This window comes from Erinaceus europaeus, chromosome 14 (genome assembly GCF_950295315.1).
Source record: "Erinaceus europaeus chromosome 14, mEriEur2.1, whole genome shotgun sequence".
Lineage (NCBI taxonomy): Eukaryota > Metazoa > Chordata > Mammalia > Eulipotyphla > Erinaceidae > Erinaceus > Erinaceus europaeus.
The window spans coordinates 101,445,565-101,466,748 of record NC_080175.1 but is presented as its reverse complement, the minus strand read 5'-3'; the positions used below and the strand labels follow the sequence as shown (position 1 = coordinate 101,466,748).

The 21,184-nt window shown below is 46.3% G+C and overlaps 1 protein-coding gene across 8 annotated transcripts in view; it reads right to left on the bottom strand.

The window, feature by feature from the left end:
* The window catches only part of LMLN (leishmanolysin like peptidase), an 81,857-nt gene that overhangs the window by 21,791 nt on the left and 38,882 nt on the right, over positions 1-21,184 (bottom strand). For 5 of the 8 annotated variants that reach the window (XR_009544792.1, XR_009544795.1, XR_009544794.1 and 2 more), the window contains 2 exons: positions 19,461-19,591; positions 15,467-17,311 (listed from right to left, as the gene is read on the bottom strand). Coding sequence is in view for 2 of the 8 variants with exons in the window: in XM_060172230.1 (XP_060028213.1) it covers positions 15,499-15,599; positions 17,101-17,311; positions 19,461-19,591 (443 nt within the window). In the remaining 6 variants the exon portion in view is untranslated. Of the gene's footprint in view, positions 1-15,466; positions 17,312-19,460; positions 19,592-21,184 lie in introns of those variants that run through there. The other 3 variants (XM_060172230.1, XM_060172231.1, XR_009544793.1) reach the window with 2 other exon arrangements.

The following is a 21,184-nucleotide window of genomic DNA, read 5'->3' as shown; positions in this document are numbered from 1 at the left end:
TATATAGAGAGAGAGAGAGATAGAGAGAGAGAAAGAGAGAGAGAGACACTGATGTAGTCATTTTCTACAATGGATTCGATGTGACATTCACACAATTGATTGCTAAAACCTGGAAACTTTGCATCAGGAAAAGAATTGTCCAAAGGAATAAAATCTCCAAATCATTAGCTATATGCAGCTCCAACGGGACCGAGCCAAAAAGGCTCGAGAAGGAACTCATCCGGGAGACTCTCCACATGGACAGGCACCACAGGTTTCCTAGTCTGGCAACACAAACAGGGCAGCTGCTAGTTCCCAGTGCAAGCCTCAGGGCAAAAACCTCTCCCTCTTCAGTGTCTTTACATCTGAAAAGAAGAAAAGTGACCAAGGGCCAAGGAGAGCTGCCCTGGTGTCAATATTGAGCTGTAAAGCAGAATGTGCCAAATGTTTTGCACAAAATCACCTGTGCCACAGTGATTCTGTTGTTCTCTCTCTCTCTCCCTCCCTCAGACACACACACACACACAAACACACACATCTACAGAGGCACAGGCACAAACTGAGTTATACACATGCGCACTGGACAGCTTCTGCAAGGCAGGGCCCTGGGCTGAACCCTGCTTCGCATTTCCTGGAAGCACGCCCAGCCTTTTAAGGCCAGCTCTGAGCTCCCATTGGCGGGATTCCTTCAGAAGGCCCGCCCACAGGGCGCCAGCCAGGCTGATAGGCCAGAGGCCTAGGCCACGCCCAGAACCGCACCAGCAATCTCATTGACCAGTGTGCTTGGACACGCCCAGGAGGGTCCGGGCCCCTAGTCAGTGATTGGCCAGCGGCCTTGAGCACCGCCCACACGGCCCTGCAGCACGCTGATTGGGCAGCCTCCGGAAGGCCCGCCCACCAGCCACTTCCGCTCGACTCTGATTGGCCTTGTGTCCCAGGGACACGCCCCCAGCCAGCCTTCTCTTGGCTCCCATTGGCGGGCTGCTGTCTGAGGGGCGCCCTCTGATAGGCCAGTTCCTAAGGCACGCCCAGGAAGGTCACCGCCCTTGCCCCATGATTAGCCAGCCTCCTGGGCTCCGCCCACGAGGCCCGCCCCAGGCGCTCATTGGACAGCCTCCCGAGGGCCCGCCCCCCAGGCACTTCTGCTGGACCCTGATTGGCTGACCTCCAGGGGAACGCCCACCCAGAGCCAGCACCCAGGCTCTCATTGGTGGGCTGCTCTCTGAGGCCCGCCCACGCAACTCCTCCTCTGTTCTCATTGGCCAGCTCTTGGTTCACGCCCCTGAGGGTGACGTTCCTCCTCTCTGATTGGCCAGCTGTCTCTATGAATACCCACTGGACCCTCCCCTCAGGCTCATTGGGCACGCTCTGAGGCCCGCCCCCGGGGACTTTCTGCCATCCTCTGAAGGCCCTGTTTCTGCAAACACGACCCCCACAGCTCCTGTCTGGGCCCGTCCTTAGGACACTGCCTGCCTGCGCTAGGCTGGCCATGCTCTTGGGGCACACCCAGAAACACTGTCGCCACTCTCCTAGCCCAGTGCCTCAGGGCACTTGCCCCATGGAGCCTTAGTCCCGCCCTGGTGCTGCCCTCTTGTGGACACCCAGCAGAATGCAGCTGAGCACAGGGATTCACAAGCTCCCAGTAGAGTCATCCCAGGCAAAGAGAGAAACCCCTTCCACTTGCAAAGCCAAATGGGGGATCCCCCCACCCCACAGGAAAGAACAGATGTCTAGGGCACTCTACGTCAATTTCAACCCTGCTGTCCACGGGCCACAATTCCTAGAGTTCTCCTCATACCACAGAATCACTACACTCAACTATGGGCTTTGCCGCCACCTTGTGGACATACAGCAGAATGCAGCTGAGCTCCCCATGCCACTCCTCTTTGAGTCTACCCAGAAAATTACACACAGCATGGGAATAGCAAAGGAAAGAACCCATCTGAGGACCACCTGGGAGAATGCACAACAGAGTCCACAACCCAATGTGCCAATTCATACTTGAAAAACCACTTGTGCAGTGGAAACTTCCTTTGTCATAACACAACCCAGTTCCTAAGTCCCTGTGTCAGGAATAAAGAAACAACAGCGGTAATCTTAACTGAAACACACTTATGCACACTTACACACACACACACACACACACACCTTCCCACAGAGACGTACACACTTGTCCCGAAAATAACTTGGATTGGAGTTGCTGTTTTGCACCCTAGCAAAAGGTCAAAGTTTCATGGGTGGAAGGGAGAAGTGTTAAGTTTCTGGCATATGAAGGTGAGAAATGCCTAGAGCAGATCGATAGTTACATGGACAACGAAGGGAGCATGGGTTGGAGGGACAGCTGGTGGAGCTGCCAGGGAACTATGTGGAATCCCAGGACCCTGTTTGGAGCCCCTGGTCACACTTACCCAGCTAGGGAAAAGCTGGGCTAGTGACAAATCAGAGCTGCAGCTGTCTCTCTGTCTCTCTTCCTGCTTGGGCCCTGCTCTCTCAATTTATGACTGTTTGCTTCTCCTCAATAAGAAAGTTACAAAGGATGTACAGAAATACAGGGATAGTGGGAAAAATTACCCCCCCGTGCCCACTATTACATGGAACTGTTGACTGTAAACCATTCATGCCCCAAGAAAGAACAGAATAAATATTTGTGAGGTTAAAAACATTGTAGGTTAAATAGTGAACATTCTCTAGAGCCATGCAATACTAATCCATTGTGCATTGGATGTCACTGTCAAAAACAGTGCAGTAGCAGTTGTAGTAGTGTGTAGTATCTGCAAAAGGAAATGTATTGTGTGTCAAAAGTTCCCTTCAATTATAAGAGAAAATCTATCAGGCAGAAGAAATGACCCCTCATGTGATATCGGACGAAATAAATAAATAAATAAATATGCAAATAAATGGGAATGATCTAGGAGGATTTGAAAAAAATAAAAAATAAAAACAAAGACCACAGGAAGACCTGATGACAGCAGAAATATAGAAAACGTCTGCTGAGAAACAGAGGGCTGCTTCAAAAATTCCCTGACACACAGGGTCCAGGCAAATTACGAATTCCGAGAATGAAAAGAAACGCATACGATTTGAAGCTTACACTAGAAAATGGAGGCAAGTTCTGTGCTATGATAATTACAATAAGGATACTGATAGAAAGGCTATTGGAAATGCTCCTGGAAAGTTTATAATTTATCATTGTAGTGAATCCTGCTCCAACTATGTGACCAATTATTTATGAATAAGGCTATTATAAATGTGGTAATTCTGCATTCAGATCAAATAAAAAGGTCAACAATTCTAAAAATGTCTGATATATATATATGTATATATATATATATATGTATGTATATGTACATATATGTATGTGTATCTTTATTATCAACTATGAGGGATACTGGCATGGCTATGAGGAGACAGAGTATGGCTTGTGCCAGAGAGACTTACAAAGCTGAGGCTCCAGAAACCTAGGTGAAATCGCCAACAAAACAATCCAGAGCTCAGCCGGGCCCTGGTGACTCGCTTTGTATATCTGGGCCTGTCAGTCAAATAATATATAAGTAAAATATTAATGAGTGCAGACAGAGTGAGTGAGAGCCTGTGAGAGTCAGAGACAGAGAAGGCAAGAAGAGAAATAGAAGAGTTGGAAAGAGACCAGAAGTCCAAAAGCTCCCACTCTGTGTTCATACATGACAGGTTCAAACCTGGGTTGTAGAGATTGTAAGGCAGCAGTCTCCTGTCCACAGACCCCAGACAACCCCAGCCTTCACCATATGTGTGTAGTATTTACGACAGGGTATGTATTGTGAGTGTAAACTTCCCTTCAATTATAAGAGAAAAATCTATCAAGCAGAAGAAAAGACCCCTCATGTAATAGAGGACTAAATAAATAAATAAATATGCAAATAAATGGGGATGATCTAGGAAGATTTGAAACAAAAGAAAAATAAAAACAAAAAGCACAAGAAGACCTGATTACAGCAGAAATTGTGCCGATGCAGTCACATCTGCCATGTTGTCCCCTCAGGCTACTGCTAGTTCCCCGAGAAGTTGGGACATTCTCGGAGTGCCTGTTCAGCCATGTTGTGCCCTCAGGGCATTGTCGATTTCCCCATGATATCTGGAGTGCTGTGGTCACTCCTCCCCCCTCCCATTCTCGCGAGTTATCATCCTATCCTGGAGTGCTGTGGTCACTCCTCCCCCCTCCCATTCTCGCGAGTTATCATCCTATCCTGGAGTGCTGTGGTCACTCCTCCCCCCTCCCATTCTCGCGAGAGTTATCATCCTATCCTGGAGTGCTGTGGTCACTCCTCTCCCCTCCCATTCTCGCGAGAGTTATCATCCTATCCTGGAGTGCTGTGGTCACTCCTCCCCCTTCCCATTCTCGCGAAAGTTGCTCCTATAAAAGCCCTTCTTCTTCCGCACCTCCGGTGTTCAGACCCAGGAAAGGTTACTGTGTGAGGCGGTCTTTTTCGCTACCTCCACGTGGCCCAACCTGCTTCTCTAGCACCGAACTCTGATGTGCCAGCGCAAATAAAGATTTGTGTTTCCTCTTCGCTCCAGACCCCCTCTCTCCTCCGCAGCCCACGCACAACAACAGGTTTGAGCCTGGACCCCACCTCAGTGAAGGAAGCTTTGGTGTTGTGGTCTCTTTCATTCTTGTCTTTATATCAAAATTAAATAAATAGGGGGCTAAGTAGCAGCACACCTGGTTAAGTGCACAAAGACACAGGTTCTAGCCCTTGGTCCCCACTTGCAGGGGGAAAGCTTCATGAGTGAAGCAGGGCAGCAGGGGTCTCTATCTCTTCCCCTATCAACCCCTCCCTCTCAATACTTGTTTATCCAATAATTTTTTTTTTAAAAAAAAGTAAATAGAAGGTATGAGATAGAGACTCAGTGGAAATGGCAATAATAGAGTGTTGTATTCTTCAGGCTAAATGAAGGAGGTGACTACGCCTCAGTCCCTCCTCTCCTGGAGTTTACATGGTAGGTCCCCCTCTGTCCGTCCTCTCCTGGAGTTTACATGGTAGGTCCCCCTCTGTCCGTCCTCTCCTGGAGTTTACATGGTAGGTCCGCCTCTGGCCTCTGTCCGTCCTCTCCTGGAGTTTACATGGTAGGTCCCCTTCTGTCCGTCCTCTCCTGGAGTTTACATGGTAGGTCCCCCTCTGTCCGTCCTCTCCTGGAGTTTACATGGTAGGTCCGCCTCTGGCCTCTGTCCGTCCTCTCCTGGAGTTTACATGGTAGGTCCGCCTCTGGCCTCTGTCCGTCCTCTCCTGGAGTTTACATGGTAGGTCCGCCTCTGGCCTCTGTCCGTCCTCTCCTGGAGTTTACATGGTAGGTCCCCTTCTGTCCGTCCTCTCCTGGAGTTTACATGGTAGGTCCGCCTCTGGCCTCTGTCCGTCCTCTCCTGGAGTTTACATGGTAGTCTGCCTCTGGCCTCTGTCCGTCCTCTCCTGGAGTTTACATGGTAGGTCCCCTTCTGTCCGTCCTCTCCTGGAGTTTACATGGTAGGTCCCCCTCTGTCCGTCCTCTCCTGGAGTTTACATGGTAGGTCCGCCTCTGGCCTCTGTCCGTCCTCTCCTGGAGTTTACATGGTAGGTCCCCCTCTGTCCGTCCTCTCCTGGAGTTTACATGGTAGGTCCGCCTCTGGCCTCTGTCTGTCCTCTTCTGGAGTTTACATGGTAGGTCCCCCTCTGTCCGTCCTCTCCTGGAGTTTACATGGTAGGTCTGCCTCTGGCCTCTGTCTGTCCTCTCCTGGAATTTACATGGTAGGTCCACCTCTTTCACGCTTGTCTACCATTCACCATCTCCATCCATGACCAGTGACTTTCTTTTATAATTTTTTAAAATTTTTTATTTATAAAAAGGAAACACCGACAAGACCATAGAATAAGAGGGGTACAACTCCACACAATTCCCACCACCAGAACTCCATATCCCATCCTCCCCTGATGGCTTTCCTATTCTTTATCCCTCTGGGAGTATGGACCCAGGGTCACTGTGGGATGCAGAAAGTGGGAGGTCTGACTTCTGTAATTGCTTCCCCAATGAACATGGGTGTTGGCATGTGGATCCATACTCCCAGCCTGTCTCTCTCTTTCCCTAGTAGGGTGGGGTTCTGGGGAAGCAGAGCTCCAGGTCACATTGGTGGGGTCGTCAGTCCAGGGAAGTCCAGTTGGCAGCATGTTAGCATCTGGAACCTGGTGGCTGAAAAAGAGCCATACAAATTGTTGACTATTTAATTATCTTTATTTGTTTGACAGAGACAGAAATCGGGGGGGGGGGCAGGCAGTGTCACAGCAGGCTAAGCACACATAGTACAAGGTGCAAGGACCGCACGAGGATCCCAGTGCGAGCCCCAGCTCCCCACCTGTTTCCCACCTGCAGGGAGGGAGTCACTTCATAAGCAGTGAAGCTGGTCTGCAGGTGTCTTTCTTTCTCCCCATCTTCCTCTCCCCTCTTAGTTTCTATCTGTTGTATCCAAAAGGGGGGGGGATCTGGGTGGTGGCATACCTGGTTGAATGCACATATTACAATGTTCAAGGACCTGGGTTCGAGTCCTCAGTCCCCACCTGCAGGGGGAAAGCTTTGCAAGTGGTGAAGCAGTGCTACAGGTGTCTCTCTCTCCCTATCACCCCCTTCTTTCTCAATTTCTAGCTGTCTCTATCCAATAAATAAAGATAACTTAAAAAATTTAAAAAAAAATAGCCACAGGAGTAGTGGATGCATCAAGCCACAGCCATAACCTTGGAGGGAGGGAAAGAAATGGAAGGAAGGAAGGAAGGGAGGAAGGAAGAAGGTGTCAGGCGGTAGCACAGCAGGTTAAGCGCACATGGGCAAGGACCCGAGTAAGGATCCCGGTTCGAGCCCTCGGCCCCCCACCTGCAGGGGAGTCACTTCACAGGTGGTGAAGCTGGTGTGCAGGTGTCTATCTTTCTCTCCCCCTCTGTCTTCCCCTCCTCTCTCCATTTCTCTCTGTCCTGACAGTGACATCAATAACAATAATAATAGCCACGGCAATGATAAAAGAAGGAAATAGAGAAAAAGAAATCAAGAGGGGAAGGGGAGACAGGGAAAGAGACAGACACCTGCAGCCCTGCTTCACCACTCACAAAGCTTTCTCCCTGCAGGTGAGGACTGGGGGCTCAAACCTGGGTCCTCGCATAACATGTGCACTCAACCATGCGCACCACCACCCAGTGTCCCACCAGTGAGTTTCTCTGCACTGACATCTGCAGGTTTTGCAACAGTCAGTCCCCACATTCTCCTGAGCCAGGACTCCAGAGCATTCTGGTCCTGCCTTGCCCAGATAAAGCCCACTCAGCCCCTGTGTGCTCCTGGGGAGGAGAAATGGGACTTCTGGATAAATCCCCATCTCGGAGTGCACACCCTGCCATAACTACAGTCCTTGTTGGCAGAATCAATTAGCATTTAGTCCAAGTACAGATGGAGGGGTTATGCCTGGGTGGTGGCACAGTGGATAAAATACATTAGTCTCAAGATGAAGTCCCAGGTTGGATCCCTGGCACCACATATGCCCTCATCATGTTTTGGATCTCTCTCTCTCTCTCTCTTTCACACACACACACTTAAAAAAAAAGTTTGTTTATATTCTGGATAGACACTGAGAAGGAAAAGGGAAACTGAGAGGGGAGAAAGACACCTGCAGCACTGCTCCACCACTCAACTTTTCCTGTTAATCTTTTGCAAGGGTTTTCACTATTGCAGAAATCATTGCCCACAATGTCCAAAAAGCAACATCTAGACAGCAAAATGAGAACTGCACTATGGAGGAGTTGATAAGATTCCAGAGTAATCAAGTGAGAGTATGAAGATCTCAAGTGTCCATCAGATCTGATGCCTAAGGACACAGCTGAAACCAGAAGAGGTGGGGATAGGGACCCACCTGACTGGCCCCAGAGAGGTGAGGAGACTGCAATGAAACAATGGGCTGGGGGGTTGGGTGGAAGCACAGTGGGTTAAAGCGCAAGGACCGGCATAAGGATCCCAGTTCAAGCCCCTGGCTCCCCACCTGCAGGGGAGTGGCTTCACAGATGTTGAAGCAGGTCTGCAGGTGTCTGTCTTCCTCTCCCCCTCTCTGTCTTCCCCTCCTCTCTCCATTTCTCTGTCCTATCCAACAATGAAGACATCAGTAACAATAACTATAACAATACAACAATAGGGCAACAAAAAGGGAAAATAAATATTTTTAAATTTTGGGGAGTCGGGTGGTAGTGTAGTGGGTTAAGCAAAGCGCAAGGACCAGCATAAGGATCCTAGTTCGAGCCCCTGGCTCCCCACCTGCAGGGGAGTCGCTTCACAAGCGGTGAAAGAGGTCTACAGGTGTCTGTCTTTCTCTCCCCGTCTTCCCCTCCTCTCTCCATTTCTCTCTGTCCTATCCAACAATGATGACATCAATAACTATAACAATAAAACAAGGGCAACAAAAGGGAATAAATAATATCTAAAAAATTTTTTAACCAGGTAGAATAGAAGCAACCGGTGGCACAGCTATATACAAGATGCTGGTTATTATACAGCAAACCCTAAAAAGGGACCTTTCAAAGTTAACCCAATTACCAAATAATATGATGATAACAATAACTATCCATTGTCCTCTTGAACCCAAGACAGCAGGAACCTCACATTTCCACTATAGAGCCTATATTTCCCCCAGCCCTAGAACCTTAGGGTGGGACACATTTTCCTGCATGCTTCTCTCAATTCATATCAAATAACATTGCATCCGCCAATCGCAACCTAATCAACGCAACGAGTGCCACCTCAGCATGCTTCACCTCAGAATGTGTCCAGAGACTTCAGGTGTGGAATGACAACCCTTCAGCTTCATCACTCAGGTGAGACCTTTCCTTTCATAGTATTCTCTAATTCTACTCCAGGCAGTTCACTTCCTAACAAAGTCCAAAAACCTAGATATAGACCAGGTCCCATGAGATAGAGCATATGTTCACACGTATCCATAAACTAGGGCAAAATATATACCTGAAAGCAAAAGTACACAACAGTCTGCAGTGAGGAGCCCCCAGCTCTTCATCTGCACTAGTCCAGCCTTTAGGTCCATAATGGTTCAACAATTTGTTTGGCTTTGTATATTAACTCTCTTTTTAGCCACCAGGTTCCAGATGCCAGCATGATGCCGACCAGACTTCCCCGGACAGACGACCCCACCAATGTGTCCTGGAGCTCCGTTTCCCCAGAGCCCTGCCCCACTAGGGAAAGAGAGAGACAGGCTGGGAGTATGACCAGTCAACGCCCATGTTCAGCGGGGAAGCAATTACGGAAGCCAGACCTTCCACCTTCTGCAACCCACAATGACCCTGGGTCCATGATCCCAGAGGGATAGAGAATAGGAAAGCTGTCAGGGGAGGGGAGGGGATATAGAGATGTGGTGGTGGGAATGTGGGGAGCTGTACCCCTCCTACCCTATGGTCTTGCTAATGTCTCCTTTTTTAAATAAATAAATAATAAAAATAAATAAAAAAAGAAGACCAAAAGAAGTTTTTTTTTAAAATGGGCTGGGGAAAGAACTCTCTTGCACTGTAGAGTGGAGTGGACTCTGGCCTCTGTTGTGCTCCAGGCTGCAATAAACAAACTTTCCCCTTTCTGCAAAACTGCTGACAGTGCTTATGCCTGACTCTCATTTTTTCTTGCTGCTGGGGTCTTACCACTCTGGGTTTCCAGGCAGCAAGAGACAGACTAAAGGGACAGAGCGGCTGCTGCTGCACCAGAGCTTCCTGAAGGGCGGTGAGGGTGACTCGGTCCCTGAGTCAGGTGCCTGACAAGGCAAGCGCCCTCCAGATGAGCAACCCTGCCAGCCCAGCCTGAGTCATTTGGCTTCCTAGTGAGAGCAAGGCACAAAGCTCCCCTATACTTTAAGGTGGATCTTCCTTTTTTGTTGTTTGTTTATAAAGTGGAGATATTGACAAGAACATAGGATAAGAGGGGTACAATTCCACACAATTCCCACCACCAGAACTTCCTGTCCCATCCCCTTCCTCAAAAGCTTCCCTGTTCTTTATCCCTCTGGGAGCATGGATCCAGGATCTTTATCTATCTTTCTTCTCCCAGCAGAAGGTGGGAGTTCTGGCTTCTGTAATTTCTTCTCCGCTGGACATGGGTGTTGGCAGGTGGATCCACACCCCCAGCCTGTGTCTGTCTGTCCCTCGTGGGGCAGGGCTCTGGGGAGGGGGGTTCCAGGACACACTGGTGTCGTCTGCCAGGGAAGTCAGGATGGCATCATGGTAGCATCTGCAACTTGATGACTGAAAAAAGTTTTTAAGTAATTAATTTGATAGACAGAGACAGAGAGAAGTCAAAATGGAAGTGGAGATAGAAAGGGAAGTGCCACTTCAGTCCTTGTGAAGCACCCCCTGCAGGTGGGGGGCAGGGTGTTTAACTAGGTCCTTGCACATTGTAACACACTCAGTGGGGTGTACCACCTCCCAGACCCTATCTGTTTGGTTTTAAACAGAGAGAGGGAGGGAGGAGGGAGACCACAGCACTGAAGCTGCCTCCTGCAAGGGGGATGGGGGGAGGCTTGACTCTGAGCCTCACACATGGCAAAGTCAGAAGGCTTCCTCTCCTGACACACAGAGGAGGGAGAGGGAGGAGTGATGGTAGCATCAGCTTTACTATTTATTCACAAAGGCTCCGCCCTTAGCATACTGCACCCATGAAGTGGCCAGAAGTTCCAACCATGACATAGGTCCTCCCCGCCCCCCACCACCACTGTCACTCCCTCCCTCTCCCTTTTCTTGAGACAGAAACAGAGGAAGTCAAAAAGATCACAGTGCCAAGGTCCCTTCAGTGCCTAGCACTACCCAGCTGAGCTCTTTTGCCAGCCTGTTTCCATTCCTTAAGGGAAAATTTACCTTAAAGGAGGGTAACAGCATAATGGTTATGCAAAGACTATCATACCTGAGGTTCCAAATTCCAAATTCAATTCCTCACACCACCATAAGCCAGAGCTGAACAGTGCGCTGGTGTAAAAAAAAAAAAGGGCCTGGTTAAGCACTCACATCACAGTGCACAAGGACCCAGGTTCAAGCCCCCAGTCCCCCTCTGCAGGGGGAAAGCTTCACAAGTGGTGAAGCTGAGCTGCACATGTCTCTCTGTCTCTATCTCCCCTCCCCTCTTAATTTCTGTCTCTATCCAATAATATATAAATACAAATATATTTTTTAAAGAAATTCAAATAAACCCTTCAATTGTACTCCAAAATAAATGCCTCCTCTTCCTCCAAATACAGTGGATTGCTTTATTTATGCACCTTAGCCAGGCTGTTAAAAAAAACATAAGTGATGGCAAGATACAGATCAGTTTCCATTTTTATTAAAGTTTTGGCTTTTCCTAAGGAAGATATTACACTTAAATTTAATACCATAAATAAAGATTAATTAATTAATTATCATTAATTATCATTATAATTAATTAATTATCATTTAATTAAAAATATAAACATAAAATAATTTACCATTCCCTTCTCAATACTAGCTGACTACATACCCAGACAGATGGGAATGTTATCTTTCCATGGAAGTTCTTCCTGGGCTGCGGGAGACAATGTGGAGGAGGGCTGGGTCCCCTGTGAAAAGGGTCTGGGGGCTGTGAGTCCTCAAAAGCAGGCTCTCCTCTCTCCATCAGTGCCCAGGCCACAGACAGAGCTGCATGAGGCGTTGAGCACTGGCGGCAGGGCTGGGTGGTCTGAGAGATTCTGGGGGCATCTCGTGACCTTACAGATGGCTTCAGACAGCAGCAGGCTTTCTCCTCTCAACAAGAATGTTGAAAGATAATCCAAGTAGACATACCTGCTTATCTTTCTGGAACTGAACTTCATAATCTGTTTCAACTTCAGATACTAACTTTAGGTCAACGGAGTAGGCTGAAAGTAAGTTTAAGTAATTTTAAGTTTCAGACTACCTTTATGATCTCAACAAATCAGAGTGTCCTTATGAAGTCAGGAAGAAAGGCTACTCAGACTATGAGAGGGCTTTACACTGGGCGACTTCACTGCTTGGCAGTTTCTTTCTCCTTCACCTTACAGCAAAGCTTTACGGCGGTGCTGGGAACCAACCTGGGATTTAGGGACCTCAGGTAGCAGTCTCTTTGCATTAACAACTGTTATCTACCTTGTCCTTGGACAGTTTCTTCAAAGTTTTCAGCACCAATCTACTGACATGTCTTTTGCTTCCTTCTTAATTCTATCTTTAAAACGTGGTGGTAGTCCAGTTGGTGGTGCACCTGGTTGAGCACATTACAATGAGCAAAGACCCAGTTCAAGCCCCTGGTCCCCACCTGTGGGCGGAAGCTTTATAAGTGGTAAAGTAGTGCTACGAGTGTCTGTCTCCCTCCCTCTCCTCTCAATTTCCCTTTGTCTCTACTCAATAAATAAATAAAATCTTTTTTAAAAAGAACAAGAGCGGGAGTTAGGCGGTAGCACAGTGGGTTAAGCGCACGTGGCACAAAGTGCAAGGACCGGCATATGGATCCCGGTTCAAGCCTCCGGCTACCCACCTGTAGGAGAGTCGCTTCACAAGCGATGAAGCAGGTCTACAGGTGTCTGTCTTTCTCTCACCCTCTGTCTTCCCCTCCTCTCTCCATTTCTCTCTGTCTTGTCCAACAACGACAGCATCAATAATAACTACAACAATAAAACAACAAGGGCAACAAAAGGGAATAAATATTTTTTTAAAAGTGAGATAGAATAAAGGTTATGCAAAACAGACTTTCATACCTATGGCTTCCAAGTCCCGGGTTCAGTCCTCCATCATAAGCCAGAACTAAGCAAACACAAGAGACAGTCTCAGCTGATGATTTGGACAAGCACTTGACCCTTTGAGTCAGGCAGGGCTCTAGTTCTGGCCCCTTTCTCTTCCCTGCTGACCAGTCTACTCAGCCTTCTCCAGTGAACTGGTTTTCCTTAAAGAAAAAAAAAATGGTGCAGTACTCAGCTGATTTATGGTGGTGCAGGGGATTTGAGGATTGAACCTGGGACCTCAGAGCCTGCGACATGAAAGCCCTATCACACAGCCACTGTGCTGATGCCTCAGACTGAACTTTTTCTTTCTTTAATATAAAGGGCAACACCTGCCATGTGACACTAACATTTACAATTTTAGATACTTCTAGTCAAAGTTAAATGAATTCTAGTTTAAGATCTCTGACTTTAAAAGTCTTTTAAAACAATGTCATATTCTAGATGACTAAAATGTGCTTCTTAAAAGTTTGTTCCAGGCTCACTGTCTTTCTAAATCCTCCTGAGAACTTCATGCAATGTCTGTCAGTGACAAGCAAACACTTTCAAGATTTATTGAAGAGAAAGGAAAACACCAGTGCAGTTAATTATTCTTAGAAACTCAAGACATCTTAAACATTAAACTCTAACAAGTTCCATATTTGTGCAGAGAAAATACTGGGCCAACAGACCCCAAGCTTAATAAATATATATAGAAAAACATCTATATTTTCTCCAGAAAGTCATTAGTGCAAATATAATTATATCATTAGAAAATAAAGCAAAAATATACTTCAAGTATAAAAAGCACCATACTTCAAACAATACTACCTAACTGGCATAGTGGCATGACAGTCAAAATATAATTGGCCTATTACCATGAATCTCAGATTAATTCCAAATATTTTTGGTAAAGTTCTTTATACAGCTTTGCAAGATAACTCAAAATCACAATAGATAAGTAACTTTAGATTTCTATACTTTTCTTTAAAACTACATCCTACATGTCTCTGACCTTGAACAACTTAAAAGTACACAGAACATAATAGAAAGTCGAGCACAGAGCTGAGTCTGACGGTGTTAACTGCCAGCTGTTCTCTAGCTGCAGTTGGCTGCTAGACTCTGAGCTGTTTACTGTGACAAACACAACAGGTAGGTATGCGTTTCAGCTTTAAGCGCTGGGAAGGATGGCTCAGTGCTACAGTGTATGCTCACATGCACAAGGTCGTGGGTTTGGCTCCCAGCACAAGACAAGAAAGCAACAAGGACAAAACAAGCAGCACTCCATGAGTACAAGAGTGGCACTTTGGTCTCAATCTTCCTCCCTTAATAAAAAAGGAGCGAAGGGACCGGGTGGTGGCGCACCTGGTTGAACGCCCATGTTACAGAGTGCAAGGACCCGGGTTTGAGCCCCTGGTTCCCACTTGCAGGGGAAAAGCTTTGCAAGTGAAAAGCACAATGAATCACCAGGCAGTATTGTTAAGCCTTGCTACCAGTGCAATCTGTTACCATGACATGCACAGGCTGACAGCAGGTAAAGGACATTACCTCTCTTTAAAGCAAATACAAACCTCCAACTTCTGTAAATTAAGCCAACCCACACTCTCATAGTAGTAAAAAAAAACCAAAGCATGGGAGTCAGGCAGTAGCGCATCAGGTTAAGCGCACGTGGTGCAAAGCGCAGGGACCGGCAGAAGGATCCCAGTTCGAGCCCCCGGCTCCCCACCTGCAGGGGAGTTTCTTCACAAGCGGTGAAGCAGGTCTGCAGGTATCTACCTTTCTCTCCCCGTCTTCCCCTCCTCTCTCCATTTCTCTCTGTCCTATCCAACAATGACAATATGAAGGGCAACCAAAGGGAATAAATAAATATAAAAGAATTCAAAGCATCTTGTTTTTATATTTTTCTTCTTATACATAAAATAATTTTCAAAGAATAGAAATTCTTCTGTAATCATTTTGAAGTCCAGCTGGAAATAACAGCAAACCTGTCTACAGCCAAGCTTCATCTTCATAGATGAAAAGGAAAGTCTCATTTCAGCTGACTATGGCTGTCATGAGTACCATCTGAAAAAGTTAGGTTCCCATATGTTTGCCATCTTCGATGCTTTTAGAGTTTTACAGTTTCCTCTCTGCTCCCACAGTTCTTCACATCAATGTGAAGACAATGGTGAAATGACTGGAAACTGAGCATAGACGGAGCCGCACGCAGGTCACTGATGTTCCAGTAGCTGTGCTGTGACCCACACAGCAGGTAGGCAAGAAGCAAATCCACAGAATGGCAATAGGGGTCCAGAAGGCTCTAAGCACACTGTGTACAGTCATTGAATACAAAACAGCACAGGAGAGATGTAGGAACCCCATTAATTTTCTGTACATCAAGGAACAGTAGTCACTGAGAGTCTGACAGTAATAATTAAAGATTATTGAAGCACGGACAAACTTTCCAATCAGTTCAAGTTAATGGATTTGCTGAGGTATGTAATTGCTTTCAAGATGTCTCCAGTGATCCCATTTTTAAAGGAAAATTCAGGAAGATTATACATCATGAAACAGAGACTTGGTGGCCTGAAACCCATTCTCCACCTAGAGCGGAGGCTGAGGGGCTGCTGACAAGGAGTGGGGTTGTGAAGCTCAGTTTCCAGTTCTGACAGAGGTCAGCACTTCATTTCAAAATCAGCGATGTCACTGCATCACCTGCACAGGCCTGTGCACGCGCCCTGGGTGTACACTGTTTGGAGGGACGTGACACTAAGAACGTTTTGACAACTCCACTCCTAGTGCCACACACAAAGAAGGAATCCAGCCAGCAGAGGGAACAGATTGCCCACCAGAAGCCAGAGGGTCACCACCAGGCTGGAGGAGCGCGAACACAGGTCTAGGGGCGGAAAAAAATGGACTTTGAATAGACAATTAACACCTGAGAAACACTGGCAGATGAACAGGATGATTATTAGAAGAGTAATGGAGGGGCCAGGTGGTGACGCACCTGGTTGAGTGCACATGTCACAGTGCACAAGGACCCAAGTTCAAGGCCCTGGTCCCCACCTGCAGGGGGAAACCTTCATAATTTGTAAGGCATAATTTTTTCTGTCTCTATCTCTCCTTCCCCCTCTTGATTTCTGGCTGTCTCTATCCAATAAAGATTGAAAAAAAAAAGAGTAATAGACATCACCTGGGAGAACAGAAGCAGAAGTGACTTCATGAAGCCCAGAGACAATCATTTTATTCTATATTTATGGAGAAATAACAAGATAATTATGAAGAAAGAAAAGGTGTTTCCACCCTGTCCTGCAGAGAAATAGATGTGCCTGAAAGAAGCTGCCCACAAAGCTAAAGATGCTACACAGGGAAGCAGATCAGTCAGTATCTTGGCTCTTATGAAATGTTGAGACTTTGGGGTTTTTCTAAAGATTTGTTAATGAGAGAACAAGACAATCATAGCATCATTCTGGTGGAGTTCAGGACGTCTTTTTTCTTTTTCTTTTTTTGCCCCCAGAATTCTCTGGGGTTAGGTGCCTGCACTAGAAATCCACTACTCCTGGAGGACATCTTGTTTTTGTTGCTGTTTTTATTGTTGCTGTTGTTGGACAGGACAGAGAGAAATCTAGAGAGAAGGGGAAGACGGGCGAGAGGAAGACAGACACCTGCAGCCCTGCTTCTTCACTTGTGAAGCTTTCCCCTGCAGGTGGGAACAGGGGGCTTGAACCCAGGTCCCTGCACACTGTAATGTGTGCACTTAAGCAGGTGTGCCCCCACCCGACCTCATGTTTTTAAGTCCTGCATTTTAACCACTGTGCCACGTCTCTTCCTCTTCTCGCTTTCCTCTTCTGCTTCGTGTGAATCTGATATGTGAACCACACCAACCAAGAAAAAGCTCTGTACCGACTTGTGTTCTACCTCACCTTAGGTGTAGATCTGTGTCCCCTTGCAAATTTCTTTGTTGTAGGTCTATCAACACCATCTTGGGAATCTTCCAATACCCCCACCTTTCTCTTTTCCTACAAGAGCCCTGCTCAGCTCTGGCTGATGGTGGTGCAGGGTATTGAACCTGGGACTTTGTAGCCTCTTGTGCTAGCTCCCCCACCCCTTTCTACGGTCTCTTCTTTTTCATTTCAACTATATTTGCTGCTTTTTTTATGTAATGAGGAATTTTTCTTTACCTGTTTATTTCTAATGTTCAGTGAATGTCTTGAGCACACAGAACAATGCCTCAGCATCTTCACAGGCATGTCAAGTTCACCTTCACTTTCTAAAAGTGGGAGGACCCATCTCCTCATGAACAGCCATCACGAGGGAGCAAAACAAGCAGAATCCAAGCTTCCTTGAGGAAAGCTCCCACTTTTCAATTGTCCTCCTCCACTCATGAGACCACTTACCCAGGGGTAGAGCTCGGGTCAAATTCGAGGCTGGAGGGTCTGTTTCTGGAGGACAAAGTTCACAGAAGTCCAGACATGATGGGCAGAGGAGGTTCCCATCATAAATCCACCCATTCAACTGAATACTGACAGGGAGGACCTGCCCAGCCTTACTACACAGATAGGAAGTGTCTTGCACCCACACCGTCAGACCTTGAGGAGAACAGGAAACCTTCAAATAGAAAACAAAAGGAGACACAGAAACCAAGTCACTAGGATACCAGAAGGTGAGATTTTGTCTTTACCAAGGGAAGGTACACTGTAGCTCATAAGTGTCTATGAAGCACACTTTGGAATGTGGTTGAGTTTCATTTAGGCCGGGTGAAATAGCACAGTGGTTTGTTTGTTTAACATTTTTTTTATTTATTTATTTAAATGAGGGAGAAACAGACAGACCGACACCAGAGCACTGCTCAGCTCTGGCTTACGTGGTGCTGGGAACTGAACCTAGCACAGTGGTTTACGCAGCTGACTTTCATGCCTGAAGCATCAGAGGTCCCAGGTTCAACCGCTGACCAAGCATCAGCATAAGCCAGAGCTGATAGTAGTGTGTACAACTCTGAGTCTGGCATGTTACAAAGCAAATGAAGAAGGTTAAGAACACTGCTTCTCACACATGTCAGGCAAGGAAAACAACACAGTTTCATGAATAGTCTTGATATTCCCTTACCTGAATTTAATCATGACGGAACATCAAATGAAGGCATACTGAGATACAACTATAAAAATGACCTGTGGCCAGGCAGTGGCACACCTGGAGAAGTGCACGTTACCCAGCGCAAGGACCCAGGTTCAAGGGCTCACTCCTCACATTTGAGGGGAAGCCTCAGGAATGGTGAAGCAAGTACTACAGGTGTCTGTCTCTTTCTCTGTCTTCCACTCCCCTCTTAATTTCTCTCTGTTCTGTAAAATAAATATTTTTTTAAAAAGGAGAAAAATGGCTGCCAGGAACAGTGGATTTGTAGTGAAAGCACTGAGCCCATGATAACCCTGGTGGCAATAAAAAAACATTAAAAACTAGTTGTTTCTGGCCCGTGATTATAAATGACATTTAGAATGCTACACAATGCTTTTGGATCCATTTTCTGACTTTTTGAAAAGACTCATCTAGAATAAATGAGTTTCCTGCCTTGCTAGTATGAAAACTGAAAAACTCTGTATAGGGAATCGGGCTATAGCGCAGCGGGTTAAGCGCAGGTGGCGCAAAGCACAAGGATCTGCATAAGGATCCCGGCTCCCCACCTGCAGGGGAGTCGCTTCACAGGCGGTGAAGCAGGTCTGCAGGTGTCTGTCTTTCTCTCCCCCTCTCGGTCTTCCCCTCCTCTCTCCATTTCTCTCTGTCCTATCCAACAACGACAACAACAATAATAAACAACAAGGGCAACAAAAGGGAATAAATAAATAAAATAAATATTAAAAAAAAAACCTCTGTACAATAAAATGCCCTTTCTGGGGAGTCGGGCGGTAGCGCAGTGGGTTAAGCACACATGGCCTGAAGCGCAAGGACCAGCGTAAAGATCCTAGTTCGAGCCCCCGGCTCCCCACCTGCAGGGGAGTTGCTTCACAGGCGGTGAAGCAGGTCTGCAGGTGTCTGTCTTTCTCTCTCCCCCTCTCTGTCTTCCCCTCCTCTCTCCATTTCTCTCTGTCCTATCCAACAACGAAGACATCAATAACAACAATAACTACAACAATAAAACAAGGGCAACAAAAGAGAATAAATAAGTAAATATTGACAAAAAAAATTTTTAATGCCCTTTCTGAAACCTATAGTCAAAAAAAAAAAAGGAAGAAAGAAAAAAAAAAGAGAAATGACTTGTAATCTTTAAACGTCCCCAGTACCCAGCTGAGGTGGGGAGACTTCAGGAGTGGTGAAGCAGTGCTGAAGGTATCTCTTTCTCTCTCCCTCTTCCGCCCTCTTCCCTCTCAATTTCAGTCTCTATTTTTAAAAAAGCAATATGAAAATAAAATAATATAAAAAAAAACAGAATCTGCTCCAAACTGTAGAAGACCAGAAATGTGACAATGACATATGATATCAGTATAGATACTACTCACTTCGTGTATTTCCTTCTCTCATGAAAGTAAAGTAATTTTTAAAAAACACCTTACTGGTATATAATATTTTTAAACAGAGACAATTCCAAAGAAATGACGATATTTTTACCGAACACAACATCCAAATTAGTATTTCCAGGAACTAGGCAAGGTATAATCTCAAGGAGTAAATTAGCTATATATAAAAATGTAGAATTCATTTAAAGTATATAGATACCATTTTATGAGAATTTCATATCTGGCATAATTACTAACAGTCAGTTTACCTGGTAACATCCACTCCCCCAGTCTGGGTAGCTCAGCTTTCTCTCACACTTTTCCATGACAAATGCTGATTTCTGAATTAAACAAACTGAATGAGGTCCATACTTTTCTGCACCATAGTTTTTAAAAAGGTCTAAAACAAACCAGAAAAACTTGCTTAGAAACAGATTTTTGGATTCAAGACAAGAAACTGAAGGATTCCATTGCCTCCATGTTAAAAAGCTGCTTTAAAATCCAAACGTAAAACATAGCAAGCAACGAGACACCACTTTGCACCTGTGAGAGAGTCACACATGAGGAAAGACAGACACCAACTGTTGGAGAGGCTGTGGGGGACAGGGATCCTCTGCACTGCTGGTGGGAATATAAGTTGGTCCAATCCCTATGGACAACAGTCTGGAGATTCATCAGACTCGGGAAACAGACCTGCCCTTAGGGCCCAGCAGTCCCTCTCCTGAGGACTTACCCAGGGAAAAGAAAACTACTTCTATACAAGAGTATTCACAGCAGCACATTTGTAATAGCCCACACTTGGAGGCCACCCAGATGCCCAACGACAGATAGGTGGCTGAGAAAGTTGTGGCGCACCTGGTTGAGCGCACATGTTACAGTGTGCAAGGATCCAGGCTCAAGCCCCCGGTCCCACCTGCGGGGGGAAAAGCTTCACGAATGGTGAAGCAGCGTTGTAGGGGTGTCTCTGTCTCTTGCCCTCTCTATCACCTCCTTCCCCCTTAACTTCTGGCTGTCTATCCAACAAGTAAAGATGAAAAAGAAGAAAGCCGTGGCATGTATACATAATGGAATGTTATGCAGCTATTCAAATGAAGCATTTACAATACTGCGGTCTGAACTCGAAGGCATCCTACTGAGAGACAAGTCAGAAAGATAAAGACCAGCACTGGATGGTCTCACTTACAGGTGGAACTTAAGAATAAAGGACATTTGATGAATGAAATAGTGGGGGTTGTATTGCTAAATGGGAATCTGGGGAATGTTATGCATGTAAAAAAAAAAAAGAAGTAGAAACGCAAAGCAGAAATTGACTGAGTTTGGAGTATGGCACCAAAGTAAGAAAGCAGAAGTATACTAGAGTTTGCAGTGAGTACCTCCCTAATACTTCCTCTCCACTTTTCCAAGCTTTGGGTCCATGATTGCTCAACAATTTGTTTGGCTTTGTATGTTAACTCTCTTTTCAGTCACCAGGTTCCAGGTGTCATCAGGATGCCGGCCAGACTTCCCTGGATTGAAGACACCACCAATGTGTCCTGGAGCTCAGCTTCCCCAGAGACCCATCCTACTAGGGAAAGAGAGAGGCAGACTGGGAGTATGGACCGACCAGTCAACGCCCATGTTCAGCGAGGAAGCAATTACAGAAGCCAGACCTTCTACCTTCTGCAACCCTCAATGACCCTGGGTCCATGCTCCCAGAGGGATAGAGAATGGGAAAGCTATCGGGGGAGGGGGTGGGATATGGAGATTGAGCGGTGGGAATTGTGTGGAGTTGTACCCCTCCTACCCTATGGTTTTGTTAATTAATCCTTTCTTAAATAAAAAATAAAAAATAAAAAAATAAAAATAAATAAAAATAAAATAAAAAAAAAGAATAAAGGACATGGGGGCCAGGCGGTGGCGTACCTGGTTAAGCGCACACAATACAGTGTGCAAAGACCCAGGTTTGAGCCCCTGGTCCCCACCTGCAGGAGAGAACTTCATGAGCGGTGAAGCA